Source organism: Myodes glareolus, chromosome 15 (genome assembly GCF_982192425.1).
Source record: "Myodes glareolus chromosome 15, mMyoGla1.1, whole genome shotgun sequence".
NCBI lineage: Eukaryota > Metazoa > Chordata > Mammalia > Rodentia > Cricetidae > Myodes > Myodes glareolus.
Window position 1 is genome coordinate 47,810,561 of NC_142040.1, and position 23,995 is coordinate 47,834,555.

A 23,995-nucleotide genomic window follows, 5' to 3' on the forward strand; every position below is an offset into this window, starting at 1 on the left:
TGAATTTCTCCTCCATGGACCAGTTTTACCAGGGGCATCATGGGCAGCATCCTGGCCAAAAGAAGAAGAGCAGACTTTGTTTACTTTGCAGCAGATTGATATGATCTATGGATGTTCATAAAAAAAGAAGTGAAGAAGAAGATTGAGAAGAGTGTGAAGAAATACCGCACATAAAAATGAGCAGTATAGTAGGATGCATTTGTGAAGTTTATACACGATCAAATATGTCACAATATGGAGAACAGCCTGCTAGCTATGTTTCACAAACCATAGGTTCTGCATTTGCGAGTTGCTCAGTTCCTTGATCTTTGATGAAACCACAGTCATGGCATGCAGCAAGGCTAAAAGCCCTTGTAAATACAGCTTGCTTCACAATTTCAACAGTGGCAACCACTCTTAGCAACAGTTATTGATTGTAGAAACTGCCGGGTGTCAGTACCACCTGTATGTGGAGTTTTGGTACCTATGTGAATACCAATGGCATCATTTGCTAGACCTTTGCAATTTGGTTTCTCATGTGAATATATGGAAAGAATTAAAACTGATGTTCTAGAATATCCCCTTCATTGTTTGTGTAAATGAACTTGTAGGATAACAAGAAACAGGAATTACCGTTCTTACAAGTATATTAATGATAGCATGGTTACTTGCTATTTATGGCATCTTTTAAATCCTTAACTTTTAGTAGCTTCTAAAATATTTGAGAATGATATTGTATGAAGCCTTCAAGGTGATTTAAAATAATTCATTAATGAGAGATATAGAGGAGTAGAGATGAAAGAAGGTAATGATTTAATTAAAGAAACATGACTAATTTACACTCTCCATATAACAATTTCCATTTCGTATATCATTGATGTACTTTCCACATTTAAAGGTAAAATCAGATTCCAATTAGACATTCCCCTTCTAAGACTTTTTTCAACCACCAGCTATCAAAATTTCCAATTTCGCTTAATTATACTTAATGTCTATCTCTAGGTATTTGCTTTTCATTCCAAACACCTGTTTAATAAGCCAACCTAAGTTTGGTTCTGCTTGTAGATCATGGCCTCAGAATCTTTTTAAATGAAGAACAGAAGTGTAAGGACAATCCAATGAAGAAGGAGGCATCGTTTTAGTAACTAATTCTAGAACAAATAAATGCTCAGGTGTAGAAACTTGCTGAAGACCATTAGCCAGGAAAAAAAATCTACAAATGTACACCAGCTGGGATACCACTTTAGGGTTACACAAACAGTTAAGATTACATATTCTGAACATGCTATGTGTTGGCACACAACCAGAACCTCATACACACAGTGTTGTCAGGAATCAAAAGGTTACTAACACTTTTGAAAACTAAAAGCCTCTAAAAAAAATTAAATAAATGATCACTGTATTCCATCCATAGCCAACAACTCAGGAGAGAAGTATGTGTTCACCATATGTTATAGAAACACTTGTATCTGAATGCTCACAGCAGAAAAAGAAAAAATGAGAAATACCTAAAACAGTAACCAATAGATACGTAGACAAAGCAATTATAGTGTATCCACCCAGCAGGAAATGACCCAGGAAATGATAAGAAGCATAAGCTACTGACACACACACACACACACACACACACACACACACACATATATATATATGAATAAATCTAAAAAACATTTTTACTGAAGTTAAAAACTAAACAAAATAATACACATCTTATAAATACATTTGCTTAAGATTCTGGAAATGGTGTTTTTCTCATGACAAGTTCCACATGAACAGAACCAGGAAGTTGATATTACAAATGAGAGCAGTGAAGTTTTTGAAGTGATGGATGTGCCTCTTGATTATGGTGGAAATTTCACGGTGTATACTATACTAAAACTTTTTGCTACTTTTTCTATATTTTCCATTTTTATTAGCCTATAGTCATTAAAGTTAGGATTTGGTTTCATAGACTATTCCCTTCATATACAGCATGTACTTTTACCAAACTCATTTCTTCCCTCCCTCTCTCCCTCCCTCCCTCCCTCTCTCTCTCCTTCCCTCCCTCTCTCCCTCCCTCCCTCCCTCTCTCCCTCCCTCCCTTCCTTGCTCTGTGTATGTCTGTGTCTGTATCTATATAACATCTAGAATCTACAAATGAGAAATAACATGGTATTTATCTTTCTGACTCTGGCTTATTTCACTTTAACATAATGATCTCCAGTCAAATACATTTTCCAATAAATCACATAATTTCATTTGTCTTTATGGATGAATAAAACTCTTTTGCTTGTAAATACCAGATGTTCTTTATCTATTTCTCTGTTGATAGACACCGAGGCTAAAGACTGCTACCCAAACATGGGTGTACAAGCATCTCCATGCTGTGCTGACTCAGAGTCCTTCAAAGAGTCAATTGAAATACTTGTATTTTATTGTGTGTGAATCATAACATACATATACACTTTGGAAAGGGATGATCTTTTCAATGTGCTTACAGTTTAAGTAACCTCATCCCAAGGGAACTCGTTCAACCTTTCCACACGTCCCCTGCTGTTTCGCAGATTTTGATCACTGGGCCTCTTGAGGCCTTCCTGCTGGGAGCCTTTTGAACACTTTTGCCTCACTACAGTTGCCCGTGATAGCAGAAACATTTACAAGGTTGTTTGCCCTGCAATTTACTATCCCTAGAGAACGAAGCATGACTTGTGAGAGTAATTCTCTTTACTGAAATATCTCAGGAAGATCCTTTGCTTAAAGTTATTTTCTTTCTGATTATGTACTTTGAGGAGTAAACAGCAAAGGGGCTCTGGATATTTGTTTTTTAGAGAGCTAATACAGTATCAACAATAGCAAATAGCAATTTGATGCAATTCTAAGTTGATGCAACACATTGTCCTAGTGCTGATACTGATGCTTCAACACGTCACTCTTTTCGGGTTTGTAGTGGTCAGATGTTCTGAGTAACTGCCCTGGAGCCCTGTCTAATTCCTATTCGTAGGCATGTCTGTCCTCCTGCCGTAAGCACAGTGCTGACACAGATTCCAGCCCTACTTTCTGAAACTTCTGCACTTCTATACACTGTGGAGGCAGATGAAGGGCTGCAGACTTTAAAAAGAAGGACAAGCTATGCAACTTGGTTGTGCTTTTCAGTCCCGGCTCCAACTTAGGGGTTTTACCTTGCCTCTTCTTCAGCAAGACCCATATGGATCTTTGAATTCTGCTAGTAGCCAGAAAATTTATTATTTGTATTTTCAATCTAACAGTCTGCTTTCACTTCTCCATAAAAACATTTTTGAACATTTTAACTTAAAACTTGGTTACATTATAAGTTTTATAATAAACTTGCAAATAAAGAAAAGCATCCCACACGAAAGAATACAGTTAGAATTGGTGTTTGAAATGAAAAATGTGAAGGTTCAAATCGATTTCTACACTTCCAATATTGGAAATAATTTAGGCACTTATCCACCATCAAAAACAAAACAAATCAATCCCTGTAAGAACTGGGACTCGACAATTAGCTCTCTGTCTTCTCTTATGACTTGTGCCCACCACCTGCTTTCAGTCCTCACTCATTCCCTGAGAGTTAACCTTTCTTGTTCCTTTTCTTTCTCCTGTTGTACTGTACCCACAGACACATTGTTTAAATATAAAATAGGTGTGCTTAGAATGCATAATATTAAACAGGGTCAGAAATAAACCACAAGTTCTCTTTCATGGTGAATATAACCAAAACTGGTTTATAAACACTTCTTCGTGACTCAGTTATGGGCCTTGGAAACTATTAAAATCATGAAATAACGGAGTATTTTTAGCTCCTTATAGCAAGTCAAGGACTAAAATAATAGCTCGGTGGGTAAAGTCAATTGCTGCCAAACCTGAGGTCCAGAGTTTGATCTTCAGGCCCATATGGTAGAAAAGAAAAAAAAAAACAAAAAAACAAAAAAACAACTCCCTCAAATCCTTCCCCACAAATAATAAATAAATAAATAAATAAATAAATAAATAAATAAATAAATGAGCTGAGCAAAGGTGATGCACACCTTTAATCTCAGCACTCGGGAGGCAGAGGCAGGTGGATCTCTGTGACTTCAAGGCCAGCCTGGTCTACAGAGCTAGTGCCAGGACAGGCTCCAAACCTACATAGAGAAATCTTGTCTCCAAAAACCAAAAAACAAAACAAAACAAAACCAGATAGATAGACAGACAGATAGATAGATAGATAGATAGATAGATAAAAATATAATAAAAGTTTTTAATCTATCAAAGGCAAGAATGCATTTGTTTCTTTATTTTAAAAAAAAGATTATTTTCTTTTTTGTGTTTTTTTTTGTTTTTTGTTTCTTTTTCTTTTCTTTCTTTATTTATTTATTAAAAATTTCCGCCTCCCTTTTCCCTCCCTCTCCCCACTTCCCCTCCCTCTCTAGTCCTAAGAGCAGTCAGGGTACCCTGCCCCGTGGGAAGTCCAAGGTCCTCCCCCTCCATCCAGGTCTAAAAAGGTGAGCATCAAAACAAACCAGGCTCCCACAAAGTCAGTCCATGCAGTAGAATCAAAACCCAGTGCCATTGTCCTTGGCTTCTCAGTCAGCCTTCATTGCCAGCCACATTCAGAGTGTCCAGTTTGATCACATGCTCCATCACGCCCAGTCCAGCTGGCCTTGGTGAGCTCCCAGAAGATCAGTCCCACCATCTTAGTGGGCGGTCGCACCCCTCATGGTCCTGACTTCCTTGCTCATGTTCTCCCTCCTTCTGCTCCTCATTTGGACCTTGGGAGCTCAGTCCAGTGCTCCAATGTGGGTCTCTGTCTCTATCTCCATCCATCGCCAGATGACGGTTCTAAGGTGATATGCAAAATATTCGTCAGTGTGGCTATGGGACAAAGCCAGTTCAGGCACCCTCTTCTCTGCTGCCCAAGGAACAAGCTGGAGAAATCTCCTTGGACACCTGGGAACCCCTCTAGAGTCAAGTCTCTTGCAAACGCTAAAATGGCTCCCTTAATAAAGATATTTACTTCCCTGTTCCCATATCTACCCATCCTCCATCCCACCCATCCCATTCCCCCAAACTCTCCTGAATCCTCCCCTTCTCCCTTCTCTCTACCCATCTCCCCTTACATCCATGCCCCACCCCCGTGCACCCAACCTTTGCCTGGAAATCTTGTCTACTTCCTGTATCCAGGAGGATAACTATATGATTTTCTTGGCATTACCTTTTACAACTTAAAATTGTATCACAAATTTTTCCTTTAAGGTATATTTACCCTGGGTGTTAGAAGACCCAAACAATTTATTTTGAAAAGTTGAGTTAATGAAAATACTCCGGCTAAGCATGATGCTTCACAGTTGTAATTCCAGCGTGAGGAATTGAGAAACTTGAGGAACTGAGGAAGGAGGATTGTGGTGAGTTTGAGACCAATAATACTCTGTCTCCAAAAGAGAGGAGAATAAATCAAAATTATGTAGATGGGGTGTGTGTGTGTGTGTGTGTGTGTGTGTGTGTGTGTGTGTCATAAGAGATGAGCCCCTTAGTCAGAGGATGGCCTCCATTTCTCAATAACATAACATTCGAGGTCAAGGGGCCTTCATCCTCATGTGTGCATCCATCCTGTTGACTTAAGGGGCCTTGTTTCACTGGTGTCCTCCATTCTTTCTGCTCTGACACTCTTTTGGCCTCCTCTTCTGCAGGGTTCCCTGAGCCAAGAGGGCAGGAAGTTTGTGGGGACATCACTTTTAAAATTGAGTGTTCCGTGTCTCTAACTCTCTGCATAATGTCTGGCTGTGGCTCTCTGTATTTGTTCTCATCTGCTGCAGGAGGAAGCTTCTCTGATAATGACTGAGCAAGGCACTGATCTATGAGTATAGAAGAATATCATCAGAAGTCAGCTTATTGCCTTGTTGTTTGGGGGTTTTTGTTTCAGAACAGTAGTATTTGCTTTAACAGTACAACCCTGGACCACCTCATCTCAGGTTCATGGTGACCAAAGCATTGTTGGTTATGGGCTTCAACTCATGGAGCAGACCTTAAGTCAAATCAGATAGTGCTTGGTCACTCCTACCATTGCCCTAGCGTATCTTGCTGGCAGGACACCATCATATATCCAAGAGTATATAACTGGGGTGGTACTTAGGTTACGTCTTTGGCAACATGTCAAGTATCAAAGTACCAAGCATCATCTCACGTTCACCCATAAGGATGAATGTTCTATGGAGGCACAACCTCTACTTCTTTATTTTCGTTGAGTTTTATAGGTGTTGTCTTCAACAATGGGCTCTTGCTATCATTTTGTGGAGAGCAATCTATCATTTTGACTAAATCCTGAGTTGTTTGGGGGGTTCCCATAGGACCCCTTTGACTAGTAACTCAATTAGATGTAATCTACCGCTGGTACTGAAAACTTCATTTGGTTAAAAAGGATGTCCATCTGGTGCTCTGTCTCCCCAGTATTTGATGCTCTCATTTAGGCTGCTTTCATATATGTGTATATTTTAGGAAGCTTCTACTGAATTAGGTTTCTGTGCTCCTCTCAAATGGCTGTTAGCTTTAGCTTTGTCTTCCTGTATTCTCTCTCCATCCCCCTCTTCCCTCTCCCTCCCAACTTAATCCTCCCATTTCAATCACTTCCCCCACACACTCCATCCATATGTATCTATTCTATTTCCCCTTCCTAGGAAGATCAGTCTGTTCTCCCCAATCCCTTATTCTATACCACACCTCTGTGACTCTGTGGATTGTAGCATAGCAATCATTGACTTAACAACTGAAATCCATGTAAGTGAATACATACCATAATATTTGTCTTTCTGAGTCTTGGTTGCCTGACTCGGGATGATTTTTTTTTTCTGGTTTCATCCATTAATCTGCAGATTTCATGATTTGATTTTTAATGACTAAGTAATAATCCATGTGTAAATATACTGCATTTTCTTTATTCATTTATCTGTGGAGAGGCATATAGGTTGTTTCCAGTTTCTGGATTTTATAAATAGAATGAAAATAGTTAAGCAAGTGTCTTTTCAGTAAGATAGAGCATCTATTGGGTCTGTGCCCTAGAGTGGTACAGCTGGTTCTTGAGATAGAAAATTCCCATCCTCCTGAGGAATCACTACACTGGCTTCCATAGTGGCTATACAAGTTTGCACTCCCACCAGTAATTTAGGATTGTTCTCCTTACTCCACAACCTCATCAATATTGGCTGTCATTTTTTATTGATCTTAACCATCCTAACAGCTATGACATGAAGTCTCAAAGTAGTTTGGATCTGCAAACTACAAAATATGAAAGTATCCGTTTAGTTGACTTCATGACCATCTCCTTCAGTTGTTCTATTGCTCTGGCTAAGACTTGAAGCACTATGTAGACTGAGTATGGAAAGGATGAGAAACCTTTTCTCGTTTCTGATATTAATGGAATTGCTTTGATTTTTCTCTCCATTTAAGTTGAATATGGTTATAGACTTGCTGTAAACTGCCTTCAACATTCACAGGGTCTACATGGGTCTGCACCAGATTAGGGGTCTTAGAGCTGAAAGAAGTGGACACATTCTCCAAATCCCTAATCCAGCAGCTATTTCCAATTGGTAATCACTACAAATGAAAATTTAGGGATTCTTACTGGGGAAACAAACTATTCTTAAGGTAGCCTGTATGCCCAGCATAGATGACCAAAAAACGATGAACTCAATGGTCTCTTCAGGGGTTTCTTGTCTTATGATGCTGTGTCAGAGCTTTTCTTTTTTAATTTTATTTTTATTTTATTTATATATTTGTATTTATTTATTTTCTCTTTGTTATCCTATAGGTTGAGTACATATTATGACTTCCATTTTGTGTTTTGATGGAATTCCCAAGTGTGTGAACAAGGGGGTTTCTATGTCTATATCTGTTTCTTGTTCCTTTTTGAGGGTCAAATCCCTCTTTTTTTTCATAGTCCTAGTCTAATGAATTAGTTTTATTTTATTTTTATCCCTTAGAAACCTGTTTGCTTTCTAGGAAGATACAGAAAGGGAGTGGATTCAGATGGGAGGGGAGGTGGGAGGAAGAGGGAGGAGTAGAGGAAGGGGAAACCGTAATCAGGACAATTACATGAGAAAAAATTATTTTCATTAAAAGAAAAATTTATCCTCAAAATTCTGACCAAGGTCTAACCAGTGAACCCCAGAGAACCATGCACTTCCTCCTGAAGCACCAGGAATCTTAAAAGGCTCCAGAAATTTCTCCTGGTGTCCCAAGTTTTAAGACAAGTCAGAGTTCTTCTCCCCAAACCTGTCAGTGACAAAGATATACCTAGTACAAGGGACTCTGAGTAACCATTTTTCCAGTAAACTTTTTCTTAGTGGTCTAGCAATCGAGAACGACGTCATTATATAAAAAACTATGAATTCTGAAGGGATTTGGTCCTCCAGCTCTCCAAATCCCTTAAGGGATACCTTTCAAAGTGTGCTTTTCATTTTAAAATGCAATTCCCTTCATGATCAGGAGAAATGCGGCTGCTGTTGGCATGCATTTCATATTAGTCATCCATAGCTAACAGGTCTAGGATTTTTTCGTCAAGGAACATTAATTGAAGCCCAGTCAATAAATTCGGGTCTGACACACACTTGCCTTAGCTCAAGATCCACAGTGACACAGCCTGGGTTCAATACCTGCTTGGTCCTCAGTCTACTCTCTCTGTATTACCAACTGCTGCCAGAACAAGAGGGAAGGTTTCTTCCTACTGTGTTTCTAGACAGAAAACTCCCTACACACCAAAGTTCCCATATAAAGTTACACTTAGAGTTTTGTTTATTTGGAGTTAGGAACACTATAAATGGTTTGGGGAAAATGATCATAAAAATTGGAGGAGTCACTTGGCATGGGAGTTGATCATAAAGCCAACTAAATGGATCTCTTCATGTTTTTGTAATTGAGAAATCAGATTTAGTCTCGGGCCTTGATTGATTTCACCAGTAATACAGGGAGCCGGAAACAGAGAAATGACATTGAAGGCGGAGAGTTGCTGCTAACCCGGAGAGGCCCCCTGGTTCTTCAGAAAACTCCTTCATAAACAAATGTTGAGAAATAGTGCTGAATTCCTCAGTACACAGCACTTTCATCAGCTTTGAGAATTGCTGTTTAACATGCTTCTAGAGCCTCAGAGGAATCAAACCTGCATTGTGTTTGTCTAGTGTAAGGAGAAGAGGAATTGATGAATTGATGCAAGAAAACGTCCCCCCAAAAGGGGAAAATTACAGAAAATTGGCTGTTCTGAGAATATGGGGTTTTCTAATCTGTTTAAATGTGCTTTCTCTGAAAAGACATTAGCCAAGAAAATTTGTTTTGATTGTGCTGATGAATAAATGACAAAGTTAATATAAATCAATCATTGCCTAACCGCCCTAATTTTCTATGAAATCAACAAAATCTTTATGCATGGAAAGGCAGAAAAGTCATTTGTTACCATTCAAAGAAAAAAGAAAATTATAACAATTCCCTAAATAGCTAGATTCTAATTATTAACGTTATTACACAAACTTCTCTAATATTCCAAAAACGTATTATTCCTTACCTTTTTCATTTTTATATTTTTTTCTAAATTTTTTGAGACTATAATTACATCATTCTCCTCTCTCCTTTCCTCCCCCAACTCCTCCGAGGCAACCTCTAACACACTCTCACTAAAATTCATGATATCTTTTTTATTGTTAAATATGTGTGTGTGCACATATACATATGTGAATACATGCATATACATTCCTAAATATACATATAAACCTATACACATATACACACACACACACACATATATATATAAACCTGCACATGTATATTTAGGTGTACGCAAATATGTGTGTGTGTATTCATAAATATGTAAACATGTGTATTCATGAATGTGTAAAATATAACATGCTCAGTCCGAATGACAAGACTTACATGTATATGCTTTGGGGACAGCCTTGAATTCCAGGACGTCACTAACCATCACAGTAATGCTAAGACTCGCCAGTCCTCAGATCATTTTGATAATGGTGTGAATGAGTCAGAATGCTTTAGAAGAGTCGCTGCTCTGCTTTACTGTGGCAATGAGCACCCTCAAAAATGTTGACGTTTTTATTTATTTTTTAGTGGGTTTTTGGACAAGGATCATGCTGAGTGTTTCTTATACTTTCAAAGTCATTCCTCACTAAAATATACATCAGTCCTCTTCTAATCTAGATTCCTGTTGCCTCGTTCTAATTCCCCAGGCCTGAGGTGGAGGGAGAGCCTCCAATTTACATTTCAAATAAGAACACCAGGTGCACCTTGGGACAAGGTGCTGTGGAGGACAGGCTCAGGAAAAGTGATGCTGAGTTGGAAATTTGAGACAGGTGTCCACTAAACGAATGATTAGCAAAATCTATTCCAAATGTATCAAAGGCCCTAAGGTAAGGCCAGAGACTCTGAAACTGCTGGGAGAGGGCATAGAGTAAGCTAAGCAAAGGCGGGACTTCCTGAAATAAACTTCACAGCTTGGTACATCATACCAAGGATTGACGTGAAATTTAAAAGCTTCTACACAGCCAGGAAAATAAGAGAGTGAAGAGACAGCATATATAGAATGGAAGGAAAATCTTTGCTCACTACCATCTGATACGGATTGATACTTAGAATGCATTTAAAAAGTAGGATCTAATTAAATACTGAAAAGGTAAAGCAACCCAATCAATAAATGGGATAAAAAAGAAAAAAACAAAGCAGATGCTGATAAGAATGTAGGGAAAGAAAATCCTCATGTACTTCCGCTAGGAGTGAAATTAGTGCAACTCACAATGTAGAGGGTGGGATTCCTCGCGAAACTAAAGCTCGAACTTCCATACGACCAGCTATGGCACTCCTGAGTCTATGCGCGTGTATTCCTCCTATCGCAGAGATACTAGCACACCCGTGTTCACTCCTGCACTGTTCACAACAGCCAGGCGTGGAACCGGCCTAGATGTCTGCCATGAGGAGAGTGAGGAAAAGGAACGTGCTGCGTGTGTGTACGCAATCGAGTTGTTCAGTCAAGAATCAAAAGGGAAATGGGTGTCGTTGTGCCCAAGTTGAGACCCCCAGAAAGACACCACTGGAATCCAGTCAAGTCCAGAATGCAAAAGCAAGGTTTATTCTTTCCAGCTAGCTGGGAGCTCCCCCATTACATACGACACAGTGCAGTAGGGAGAGCTCCCGTTTCTCAATTGGGGTTGACATATATAGGCAAAAACCGCAAGCCAGGTTTACTCAAAGTCAAGGGGGTTGATTTTGCTAGATACAGGGGGTGGACTACTTCTGTACACCCTCTTCCTCCTTTAAGCAGCTACTTCTGCCTCTGTGCATGTCCCCACCCTTCCCCCGAGCAGTTATATCTGCTTTTGTCTAGACCCCAAAGCTGGGTGTTGACAGGGGTCTACCTGCTACGAACAGTTGGTCTGCACCTTTGCAAAGGTTCCTGTTTCCAGCTAACTCTTGATGCTGCAAAGTTCCTTGAACCCAGTGCCTTAATCAGCTCCTGACCAAGCAAAGTTTCTTAAAATTTTCTATGTCCTTACATTGAGCTTTGTCATAGTAAGCAAAATAAGCTAGCTCAGAGGACAGACATTATCTGTTTCTTCTCATTTTTGGATCCTTGGTCTGCTTATTTATATGGTATGATATGAGCAGAAGGGGGACTGGGGAAAGAAAAGAAAATAGAGTATGAAGGAAGATGGAGAACAAAGAGGATGGGGTGATATGGTAAAACTACACTTTACATTGCCTCTATGAAATCTAACACCATTTATAAAAATACACACCCACAAATATTCTCAACTGAAGAATGACTAAGTCAAAGGCTTCGTTTTAAGCACTGCATCTTTGGATGTGAAATAAGTTTCCTTAATGAAAATAGCCCAAGAGATAGCCATCAAAATTGCTATGAGCATCTTCCATTTCCACCCAGCCATGTAGATTGTTAAGGCTACTTTACGGTACCTATCATCTTCCCTGTTCTGGAGACTGCAATCACATAGGTTTAGGCTTCACGGGCATTTGGACAAGATTCAACTCCACCTTACGAAAACACCATGGCCAAGAAATCCATGTACCAAGTCATTTGGAACCAAATAGATATAAAGGAGCCTAGGAAAAGCCTGAGCCTGTGGGAGGACTAAGACTCTGCTAAGTCAGTGAGAAGTGGTGGGGAGGGGGCCAGAGTGGCGTGGCCTTGCCTCTGTGTCGGTTGGTCATTCCTTGCAACTGCCCCTGACAAGCATTCCGGTCCACTGAGCATGCCCAGTTGTGTGACTGACTTTCACCAAATAGAACTATCAGGACCACCTAAAAGTTTTATCAACATCAGGCCAGTAAAGTGGCCACCAGAACAAATCATTCTTTAACTTGTGATCAATGGACCCAGCAATTGAGAAAGCATCTCCTTTCGTCTATAATAATGGCTTGAGTCCTACTTTCTAATTTCTTCCTCCTCGAACATACTGGTCTCCTCCAAAGAGACAACATTCGGTGAGATGCAGCTATCTTGGTTAGCAGGAGCTCAGAAGCAAAGCAATGTGATGGTAGTAGAACCCGGCATCATCCACCTCAACAGCAAAGCCATCACCAGACGCTCCCAGATCACCCTGCCAATCAAGTGAGGAAGGATTTTCACTTAGGGGACCTTATGTGAGAAACTCGCCAACTTGCTTCACAGACGTTTTAGCGGAACTGCTTCTGATACTTAGGTGCGGTCTCTTGTAAAGGCAAAAACAGCCAAAACAACTCCCAGCATGGAGGAATACACAGGTAAGCATCTCTGGGTCCTGAAGAATAATAAGTCTAATATAAGCTAAAACATTTTTTTCTGCATGATTATACACCTCAAAGGTTTTCTGAAAGGCTTTTGCTGAGGTCAGATTGTTTTCCTCTATTTCCTCTTCATTTAAAACTAAATAAAATTAAAATGTTGTGAAGGGCCAGTGATAGACTGGAAGGCTAAAATAGTTGTATTTCAATCGACTTGAGGGAAAGAGTGTGTGTGTGTGTGTGTGTGTGTGTGTGTGTGTGTGTGTGTGTATATATATAGTGTGTGTGTGTGAACTTGTATACATATATATATAGCTGCATGTGTAGATATGTACATATATATACCAAAAAGATCAATTCTTATTTAATTTTGAATATTTTCAAATCTTTGAACAATATTTTCTTCCAATTTTTAAAAGTGCTATCTTTTGCTTTGCCTAAAGTTCTACACTAACAGGGCATCTGCTTGACTCAGAGGGTCATGGGAAATCATTACCCCTTCCTCCTGCCAGTCTGCCATTAGCCAGCCTGCCATTGCTGCACTCTTTTGATTCCAACTTTGCTGTTGCTGTCGCTGATATTGGTGGTGGCTGTAGCGGCGGTGGTGGTGGTGGTGGTGGTGGTGGTGGTGGTGGCTGTAGCGGCGGTGGTGGTGGTGGTGGCTGTAGTGGTGGTGGTGGTGGTGGTGGTGGCGGTGGTGGCAGATGCAGTGGCAGCATTTAATTACTTTCTAAAGTCTTTTATCAAAAGATGTGTATTTCTGGAAAGTACAAATCCAACACTTAGGTCTTCACTGGGAAAAAGCACAGTGTCATGACCACGGGGCCAGAAGAAGGTCCTCGAAACCACAAAAAGGCAGATAAACAAGAAGAAAGAAAGTTTGGGAGGAAAGCAACAAGGCTAATTAAGGGAGGAAGAAAAAATCAAGAAGTGATTTCCACAGTTTCTTCTAATGCTAAAGTCAGGCATGAAGGATTTATCTCGCGGAACCTGCGAGTCACCTTGCCAGAGGCCATGTAGAGGGTGCTACACCCTTGATCAGAGCCCTAAATGGGGATCCAGCAGGTTCTATCTGCACCTCCACACTGATCTTTGGTCTCAGAATGATCACTAGGCATCTGTTAGCATCGAGTCCCTTGAGGATAGGAAACATAAGTGCAATAAATCACTATCAAAAGTTAGCAATGAAAAAAGAGACAGAGCTTTTTAAAGGGGACAACGGAGGCAGACAAGAAGTGAATGTCTGTGACTGCTGCTAATGGGGGCTGCAATTTGATGTGTATTTAATTCTTCGTCTGTGTATTTTAGAGACGTTTGGTGATATTAACCTCACTATTGGGATGCTGAGTAAGGAGGACAACATTAGCAAGGTATGGAAAGACCTCTTTTCCATTCATCTTCTCTAATCCAGCAAATGAGACATTCTATACACGGTCCCCTTTGCTTTGGCTTCCTCCTTTCTTTTTTCCTAGTTTCTTTTACGTCATTCTATATTTTAGAAAATGCATTTGTAATAGCAGTCATTACAATGCTGAAATAATGGTATTTAGCATTTCAAGAATCAGAAGTTACAGAGGATAATCTTGTTCATAACCATATGAAGGCAGAGGTGGAAAGAGGGGAATGCCAGGTCCATAACCATGGAATTTAGATTCTCCTCCTTTGTAATGAGAGGGTTACTTTGAAAATGTGCAGACTTCCCACGCTCACCTACCATGCTGTCCCACAATCTGAAAATTTCTCTGGAAATAAAAGGTTTCTCAGGCATCAAGAGCCAAAGAGCGGTTACGGCCTTTCCCTGAACACTTTTCAATGAAACGGAGTGCTTGAATCTCTCCACATACCATGTGCTATGTAATGCTCGTTCCTCACAACTCCGAGATGTTGTATTTCTGTTTTCATTTGACAACCAAGAAAAATGAAACACAGGATACATTGTGTGACTCACCCAAATAAGGACAGGTGCAGCATATCCAGGCAGAAGCCCATCTCACGCCAGCAAAGTTACCCTCATAACTGCCCAACATTGCCTTCTGGAAAAGGCAGTATCTATGGTGTTATACTTTGTTTTAGTGATGTTCAGCCCTGCTTCCATTTTCTTAGCTTGAGAAGAACACCAAGGTCTAGGCCTCACGGCCAAGGATTCCAATATTTCCTTCAATGACAAAACAGGGCATATGAAGCTCACAGAGACAGTCCTAACATTAAGTCTGATTAACAACCATTTTAGGAATCTCACAGAAGAAACTAAAGTTTCTGTGGAGCACTGTTTCTCAAACACTCGGAAATACTTAGGAAAAGATTTCTCTACTGATTAAGTACTGAGATAGGGTTTTGAGAGGAAAGATCAAACAGTAGTATGGTTAGCAAACCCCTCTGAGCAGATTTCATGATGAGAGAAATTGATCAATGGAAATGGGGGAAGGGAAGACAGCTCAGCAGAGAGGAACACAGACTGCACTTGCCAGAGACCTGATTTGGTTCCACTATCCACACCTGGTAGCCTGTAAGTGCCTACAGCCCTAGTTCCAAGGGATCTCACTCCCTCTTCTGGCCTCTGTAGTCATTGGACTCACAAGTACATAGATACAGACAGGAACATACATATAAACAATAACAGATAAAAATTTTAAAAAAATAAAAATAAGGTCAAATATAGTTGATCGTACCTTTAATCCCAGCACTCAAGAGGCAGAAGCAGACAGACCTATATGAATTTGAGGTCAGCCTGGTCTACGTAGCAAGTTCCAAGCCAGCCATGCCTACATGTGCGATGCCTTGAAAAACAAAAATGGAAATGGTCCCAGATGTGGTATCAAAATAAAAATGGCACTAAAACCACTGGGTGAAGGTCTTAGCTATGATTCAAGAACTCACAATCAAAAGTCAACATCAGAACTCAACAATAACCACAAACGAAGCTCTCTGTGACTCTTTCCTCAGTTAGGAGACTATTTGTAGCACCAATATGTTCATAAAGCATTGTTGTTAGCATTAATCACATGTTACAAATGCAGGGGATATCTCAGTTGCAAAACACAGTAAAGACTTTATAAGGTAACCTTTGCAAAGAGAACAAAGCCTTCAAAAATCAGAAAACACACATGGAACAAGGCAGGGTCTTCCAGGTGCTTAGATAAACTCAGAAAGCAAAGAGAAGAAAAATAAACTGTGCCTTTTTCCGGCACTTTCCTCAGACCAGTCCTATAGACTAATATAAAGGTAGCTATCTCACAGCATAAACACAGATGCAGTTTCTGGAGGTGAGTGCTTTAGACAGGTGGAGAGCTGAGAACTCCTGGTGTCTCTTTCATCTTCCACAGGACCTATCAGCATCATCAAGATTTTAAAAGCCCCCAAATGGACATGTATTCAAATCACATGTCACCCAGAGCTGCCCTGCTGGTTAAGAAGGTCTCCCATATTGTCTCAGAAAAGACATGGATGAAAAAGAAAGCCTATTGCCTATGAAGAAATCCTTGGGATGTAGCTTCACAGAGCAACAATGTCCTAGATGATATGAGGGGGTCCTTAGTGTCATAACAGACGCCCTAGTTGAAGAGTAGCAATTCAGGTGATGGGCACTTCCTTGAGAACTCTACAATAAGAACTGTCAGACACTTTGATCTGAGAGGCAGACACTGACTGCTCTGTCTCTAATTCAATCACGTATTGTCTTAGAAATGTAACAGAATAAAATAAGTTTTAGAATTAATGTTGCTCTTTATGCAAGCCTTTGGCTCCTAAAGATGCATATTATGCTTAGAAAGTCTAGTGTACTGTGAAGCACATATAATTTGCCCAACTGAGAGTTGTCATTTATTTAGGCTTCATCTTAGTTCTTTATTTTTGAAACTCTAACTCTTTTGTGCCCCTCTCTGTTAACAGGAAGACATTTACAGTCGTCTCACTTCTTTTATTCAGAATATTGACATCTTGGATGATGCAATAGTCCAAAGGTTGATTTATTGTACTTCGAAGGACATGAGGGATGAGGATGTAAGTTTGGTTCTTGGTGGCGAATGTGCACTAGGCCTGGTCTTGAAGACTTTGGGTAATTCAAACATACCATCTAAATACACAAAAGCCTTCTCATCATGGCTGCCAGAGCCAAACTGGAATATTTGCTCTTCAGGGTAGCTTACATGGGTACTTACAGTGTCTCTTGGTTACCACTGCATAGATTAGGGAAATGAAACAAGTGTAAGAATGACTTTAGAGGAAATACTATCCAGCCATATTTTATATGAGGAAATTTATACTTAAGAGAGTTGATTTCAGTGGAGCACAGCAATCTGCTGACAGGAAGAAGACCTAGGCCCCTGTTTCCCTGGGTCCCCTAGCACTTCCTCTTCTATGTACCTGCCTCCTTATCTTGCGTTGTCTCATTTCTTTCCAGATCTCAGCGCACGAATTCCTTGTGCTCTATGTTTAATCTCTCCGATGCTCTTATGAGTGCAGTATTTTTTTGTATCATGTTGTGGTTTTATTCTTGGTTGATCAAATTAACCTAGTTTACCATCACAATAAATAGACGTTACTCACAATATTTCTAAATTTTAAAATAATTAAATCAGCATGACACCAAAACCAAAGCTCTAAACCCTGACCCGATTTCTTTTTACCATAACTTAGCCAACTGTGGTGCACCACGCCCATCTGCGCTCTGTGCACCACCATACAGTTCATGAACCGAGCAAGGGGCTGGAGATTGAAACTCACAAAGACACACAGACAGAGACACGGGTCCTCCTTGAAACAGGAATGCTCCAAGAATGCCCCCTTTACTGTGTCCAGGGGCAGCTTATATAGGGATAGCTACACCCCAACCAAATGCACCTGAAACCACTCCCCTGCCATCAGGAACTCCTGAGGGTCTCGTGCTCAGAGCAGCTGTAGGCACTCAGATCAGGGGAAACAAGTTGTTTACAAGAAATTCAGGATGTGGGGGTTCACAGATCCCAACATCCAACCACAGTAATTCATATTTCTTAAACATAAAACATAGATTCCGCCATCGAGGTACCTGATCAAGTAGCAAGAAAATGAGCTAGAATTCATAGCCCATGCCTGTAACACCACTCCGTGGAAAGCTGGGGCAAAGAGTCATAAGCTAAAGGTCTGCCTGAACTACACAAGGGAAACTTTGAAGACAAACACGGTTTGGTTCCAAGTCTAGAAGAACTACACAAAAATTGTCTCCACATTTCCTGTTACCTATACCTACCTGAGAGATTTGTACTATGCATTTGAAACAGTCTATTCTTCCTCTATTCCAAATCTAGATTTGAACTTGAAATATTACATAGACTATTTCCCCCTTTTAGACTCTGTCTCCTACATATTTTTTTTTTATTTTCCTTGTCAGATGCCCACAGAAATCCGAATGCTGGCTGGTGAGGTGTTGGTGTCTCTCGCGGCTCATGATTTCAACTCCGTGATGTACGAAGTGCAAAGCAACTTCAGGATTTTGGAGCTGCCCAATGAATTTGTTGTGCTTGCCCTGGCGGAACTGGCAACCAGCTATGGTATGAACGGAACACTCCAGATTTTCCATAGGAAATAACTAGGCCCGACTAACTGCCGAAAATCAAAAAGAGAATTCAGGCAAAACCAAGAATGTCTATGTCCCACGATACTAAAGAACATTAAGAGAAAGACAGAGGGAGTGTTGTGAGCATAGATGGGTCTGACAGCCAGCCACTGACTCAGGATGCACTAAACACCGTTGAGCTCCCTTCCAACCTCCTCTTCTCCTTCTTCTGTCTTCACTTCTATACAAGCACATTCTCCATGTGGCATAAAAGGCCAACAACAGGACACCTATATGAAAAAAGGTTTTCCAGCTGGGTGAGGGTGAGCATTTGGGAAGCAAAGGCAGGCGGATCTCTGTGAGTTCGAGGCCAGCCTGGTTTATCAAGTGAGATCCAGGACACCCAGATCATCCCACAGAAAATCCCTGTCTTTAAAAACATATATATATATATATATATATATATATATATATATATATATATTTAAAAAAAAGAAAAAAGTTTTTCCACCATCTGTTTCTATGATGCTTTATTGAACAGATACTATTGAGCGCCTGTCATATTTGCTATACCTCGGGGACAAGGGTAAAGCTATATAGGAGATATGAACATTAATGAAGCAGCAATCCAAATAAGCAATTGCTTATTCCTAATCAGCGTGTATAGGATGCTACATTGCTAGTGCTTTCCTTCAGCCCCACCAAACCTTGATCAACCACATTCAGGCTGCCAGGGCGGGGCAGAAGAACAAGAACACAATCTTCCTCCTGCCCTTCACCTGTCTACTCTGCGCCCTCCAGCCCTGAGATATTTGCTGTAGATACAAGGAAGAGGTAGAATGCCCCACACGAGAGTGTGAGTGACACAGTTTCCGCTTGTGCCCGTCACTGCAGTGTCCCAGAGCATCCCCTTCATGATGATGACCCTGCTCACTATGCAGACCATGCTCCGGCTGGTAGAGGACAGCAATATGAAGCAGACATTCTGTTTAGGTGGGTATCCCTGGGATTTATATGATACTATGGTTTATATGATGATATGAAGCCGACTCTCTGTATAGGTGGGTATCCCTGGGATTTATATGATACTATGGTTTATATGATGATGTGAAGCCGACTCTCTGTATAGGTGGGTATCCCTGGGATTTATATGATACTATGGTTTATATGATGATGTGAAGCCGACTCTCTGTATAGGTGGGTACCCCTAGGATATAGTTCTTGCTTAAGACCCAGAAATGCTCCCAGGACACTTCTCAGACAGTGCACAGAGATCACACAGAATTTTCTATAAAGTTTTTTTTTTTTTATCAATTCTGCTCTGCCATCAGTGTGTGAGAATACCAGCCATACCTTAATCTGGCTGGCATGTGGTATTGACTATTAGGTATGTCCCATCTGAACAGAGTATCTTGTAGTAATAGTTTATCATGGTAGTTTTCATTTACATTTTATTAATTATTAATTAAAATTGCCAAAACAATGTTCATGTTTATTTGATGAGGTTTTAAGATGATTTAGAAACTTTGCTAATTGTCTCTTCTCTCTTTTTGTATACGTTGATGGTTCTTCCCATCTTTATGTTTTTCTTAGTCTGTGGTTGTATTTTTTTTTTAAATGCAGCCCTTGAAAAATTCAGTAAAGCCATTTACCAGTATGTCAACCACTGGAAGGATTTCCCCTACCCCAGACTGGATGCTAACCGGCTCTCTGACAAGATCTTCATGCTGTTCCAGTACATAAAGGAGAAATGGGCGACCCAGGCCTCCCCCATGAATGTGAGTGGGGCTTCAGATAGGATCAAGTTGTATCCTCATCACCCCATGCGGGTTACACCCGATTTAGACTTAGTTGTATCACTCATATCACACACACACACACACACACACACACACACACACACACACACATTAAGTGACCTTCTTTCATTTCTTGTCTACACTTTAAGTTATTAAAGCAATTTTTTTTGGCTTTTTCAAAACAGGGTTTCTCTGTATAATCCTGGCTGTCCTGAAACTCTCTTTCTCTGTAGACCAGGCTGGCCTTATTAAAGTATTTTTTAAGAGTCTTTGAGAGTTAAATAAGCAAATATGAAACTTTCAAAAATTTCTCTTTTTCTTGCATAGTAAGTTCAGTTCTCATGGGTATCATTAATTATGTTTTGGGGGTATATCAAGTCTATCAAATTTTCAATCAACTTCAAGTCACTGCTTCTTCATTGTCCCATCCAAAGTTTCTTGAAAGGCAACAACATGCCAGATCCAGATAGAGATATATTAGACAGAACAGACCAAAATCACATTCTAATATTTCAGCGAGGAGGGGGAAAATAGGTAAATGAGTGAATGTCAACTCTTTTGTATCTCATATATCATAAACTACATTTGGTTTGAATAATTAACTAAGAAAAGCAATGGGTTCAAAAAATTCTCTAGTGTCTATCGATAACACAATTGATAAATAGTGTCAAACAAATTCACTCAGCTGTGTGAAAATACTGCAATTCTTTATGATGAATTAATTACAAAATACTTTCACATATGTAATCCATCCTTATTGCTTAATATAATTTTTAATTAATATATATTTGAAAGCAGATTAATCATATAAAAGAACCACCACAGCTGACCCAGTCTCAGGTAAAATAAATGGTGCTGCTATGAGCCCCTGAGTTTTAATATAGTTTCTTATCAAATAAAACTTTGCTGGTTACCACATAGATTTCCTACAGAAAGCAGACTATCAAAGTCTTCACTGAACTGTCAATTTTTATTTTAAAAATTAATTTTTAAAGAAAAAGATAGTGGTGATACCTAGATTTTTGTGATCAATATTTGTCATCAATATTGTGCTCTGGAAGGTGTTCTTTCCCAATGTCAAATGGAAGCCAAACTACAGTGAACTTCTGGGAAGGTGGAAGGCAAGAAGTGGAGGTAGGAAATTTAGGACAGAACATCTCAAAACTTTAAGAAAAGGAAGAAAGTAAGCAAAACATTGTAGGGCAAATGGTGTGAGGGGAAGGTGTCAACGTAGCGTGGGAGATTGTGTGACACTCCTCCTGGGATTTCATGAGCCAACGTCTACTCATGGGAGATGGGGAACTGACACCAGATGAGGTATCACCAAAGTCCACCTCGGTGTTACTCACGGGATACAGTGGTTAGTTTCAGGACCAGAAGACTCCTGCAAGACAGCTGCATCACCAAAGCCCATCCCAGCATGGGTGACAGCTCATGTGTAGCTCAGGTGCTACACAACCTGGATGTGGTTTTACTGGGTTGATGGGTGCCCTTTCCAGGTGTCTCAACTGGTTTCTGCTTTGTTTGGGCAATTGAGTTGCCTGAGGGCATCTCTCATGGCCACTTTACAACTTACCTATGCCTAGGGAAGGAGGGACCTAGAGCATTTTGTCAGTTTCAGGAACTTCCTGAAGTCACTGCGTTCTTTGTTTCCTGAGCATAATGAGCTTCCCGAAGGATGGAATGTTTCCTTTCAGAACTTTGCTCCATCTCCCTATAGACAACTTGGATCTTGATGAGCTACCCTGCAAAATGAAAGGTTGTAATCTCAGATACTGAAGGGTTCTGTCACTAGAAACAAACATCCCTGCAGGAAGCAATGATTCATCTCCTCTTAGAACGTCCTGTTGCTTTATACTTCACGTCTTGGGTCTTACAAGCTTCCCTCCAAAACCGAAGGTTCTCATCTGAAGGAAAGTGCTCTACAACACCGTCAGGTTGTTCTTGCAGCACTCTTAACCTATGCATTTTCCAAAAAAATAGAACTGCTTCATTTTTTAAACGTGGTTTGTTGTTGTTGCTGCTGCTGCTGTTTTCTAAAGGAGATTTGTATGCTTACACCATCCCCAAAGCACTCAGTACACCCAGTACACCGAAAATTGTATACAGACCTGTATACAAAGTACAGTCTCAATGACGATCTTCATTTATGGCCTCTACAGACTTTGGCCATAGTCAAGGCCCATGGCCCCACCGTGAGCCTGTTGCTGCATCGGGAAGACTTTCGCGACTATGCCCTGAGCCAAGTGCCCTGGCTCCTGATCCAGTACGAAGACAAGGAGAGTGATTTCTATGTCACACAGGTGAGAGGAGAAACCCTGTGGGTGACCTGTCTGAGGACATTAAGTCTCAAAGAGCTTGGGAACACCCGTTCAGTAGCTCCATTTTACTACTTTGGGGGACACAGGACACGTGCAGGGTTTGTCACAAGTGTTGATGACAACTCCAAGGGAGAGCAAAGAACTGTCACTCCAAGCTGATGTGACCAGAATTGCTAAGGAAACCTCTAACTGCAGCAGGGTTGGGTGTGTTCTTCTCCCAAAGCGTAATTGTTGGCCTTTATCTCCTGTGCAATGGCTTCACTGATACTTCATTTGCCTAACCCACAAGCACTTCCCTTCTAGAGTCTGAAACAGATACTGACTGCGGCAGTCCTCTATGACATTTTTCTTCCCAAGAACCTGAGAAGATCCATCTGCACCAGTCTGCTCCACCAGGTAGGAAGTCCGTGCTGTCAAAGCTTCTTGTTCCCAGTAAACTATTTCTCTCCTTTTGACTCCTGTCTGCTCCCCAATTGTTGTTCCTTCCTATTCAGATCTGCAGAGTTCCTGAGCCTCCGATAAAGGAAAACAAAATTGAAGCGTCAAGCTGTTTCCTCATTCTAGGTATGACCCAGCTTCTGAGTGTTAATAAAAATATTTCAAAGTGACAAGGACAGCAGAGTGTGCTGACACTGGAGTTGCTGCCACACATACAGAATGTTCCTAAAGCTCACAGCATCCCCTGCCTGCCCTTCTACTCACAAGAAGGCAGGACGAGTGGCATGGGGTAGGGTGACCAATCATGCCAAGTTGCCCTGGGACCAGGTGGTTCCAGGTAGAGAGAATTGTCTGCTACCAACCACAGTATTTTCTAGAAAAAACAGCATAAATTTCTGACCCTAAAAATAGGAAACTGCTATTTCTCTGAGTATATCAGATGCTGTGACAATGTCAAGTCCAAAGTCACGGTCTGTTTGCTGTGTCCTTGGTCATTCCCTTAATTCCACGTATTTTAGTAAAGAATTCTCTTTCCTCTTTTCTCTCCCTTTCTTTTTATTCATCTTATTTTTGCATTGTCTTACTTATGTCTCCTTTCTCTCATCTGGTCAATGCCTGGCACAGATTACAAAAGAGATGCCAAAGTCCCTGGACTGGCACATGAAACCATATTTGAGAACAGCCATCGGGTTCCTCTGAGAGCCCCCTTCCCAGGTCATCTCTCACACTTCATTGCTTATCTTTATGGTTTCCAAGTATTTTTAACTTTTTTCTTCCACTTCCGAATGTTTTGCTTGTGTGTTTATCTGTGCACTGTGCATGCATTGCCCTTGGAGACCAGCAGAGAGCATCGAATCACCTGGAACTGGAGTTAGAGATGCTTCAGGGGCATCACGTGGGTGCTGGGAATCAAGCCAGATGATGGTCAGTGCTGTTAACTGCTGAGCAAGCGCACTAGTCCTCTCTAGTCTCTCCTAGCTCCTCTGACTGTGTCCATTCTTCTTCCCAGCCAGCCTAATTCACTTTACTCTGATAACTTCCTTAACGAACGGTCTCCCTCTAGTCAGGCATTGCATCGCTCCGTCCTGTAGCTCTCTAGCTTCTAGACTGGTGAGGCACCAGTTGAGTCTCTGGATTCATCTTCAGTCTTCTTGCCACGCTCCTTCATGTGTCTC

General features: G+C 40.7%; 1 protein-coding gene across 1 annotated transcript in view; it reads left to right on the forward strand.

Moving 5' to 3' along the window:
• Positions 1-12,214: 12,214 nt before the first annotated feature.
• Mroh2b (maestro heat like repeat family member 2B) overlaps positions 12,215-23,995 on the forward strand; it is a 56,311-nt gene continuing 44,530 nt past the window's right edge. The window contains exons 1-9 of the mRNA XM_048428540.3: positions 12,215-12,729; positions 14,038-14,099; positions 16,618-16,728; positions 18,098-18,257; positions 19,157-19,255; positions 19,886-20,040; positions 22,224-22,364; positions 22,686-22,778; positions 22,877-22,946. Coding sequence (XP_048284497.3) covers positions 12,714-12,729; positions 14,038-14,099; positions 16,618-16,728; positions 18,098-18,257; positions 19,157-19,255; positions 19,886-20,040; positions 22,224-22,364; positions 22,686-22,778; positions 22,877-22,946 — 907 coding nt within the window. The 5' untranslated portion in view covers positions 12,215-12,713. The remainder of the gene's footprint in view (positions 12,730-14,037; positions 14,100-16,617; positions 16,729-18,097; positions 18,258-19,156; positions 19,256-19,885; positions 20,041-22,223; positions 22,365-22,685; positions 22,779-22,876; positions 22,947-23,995) is intronic.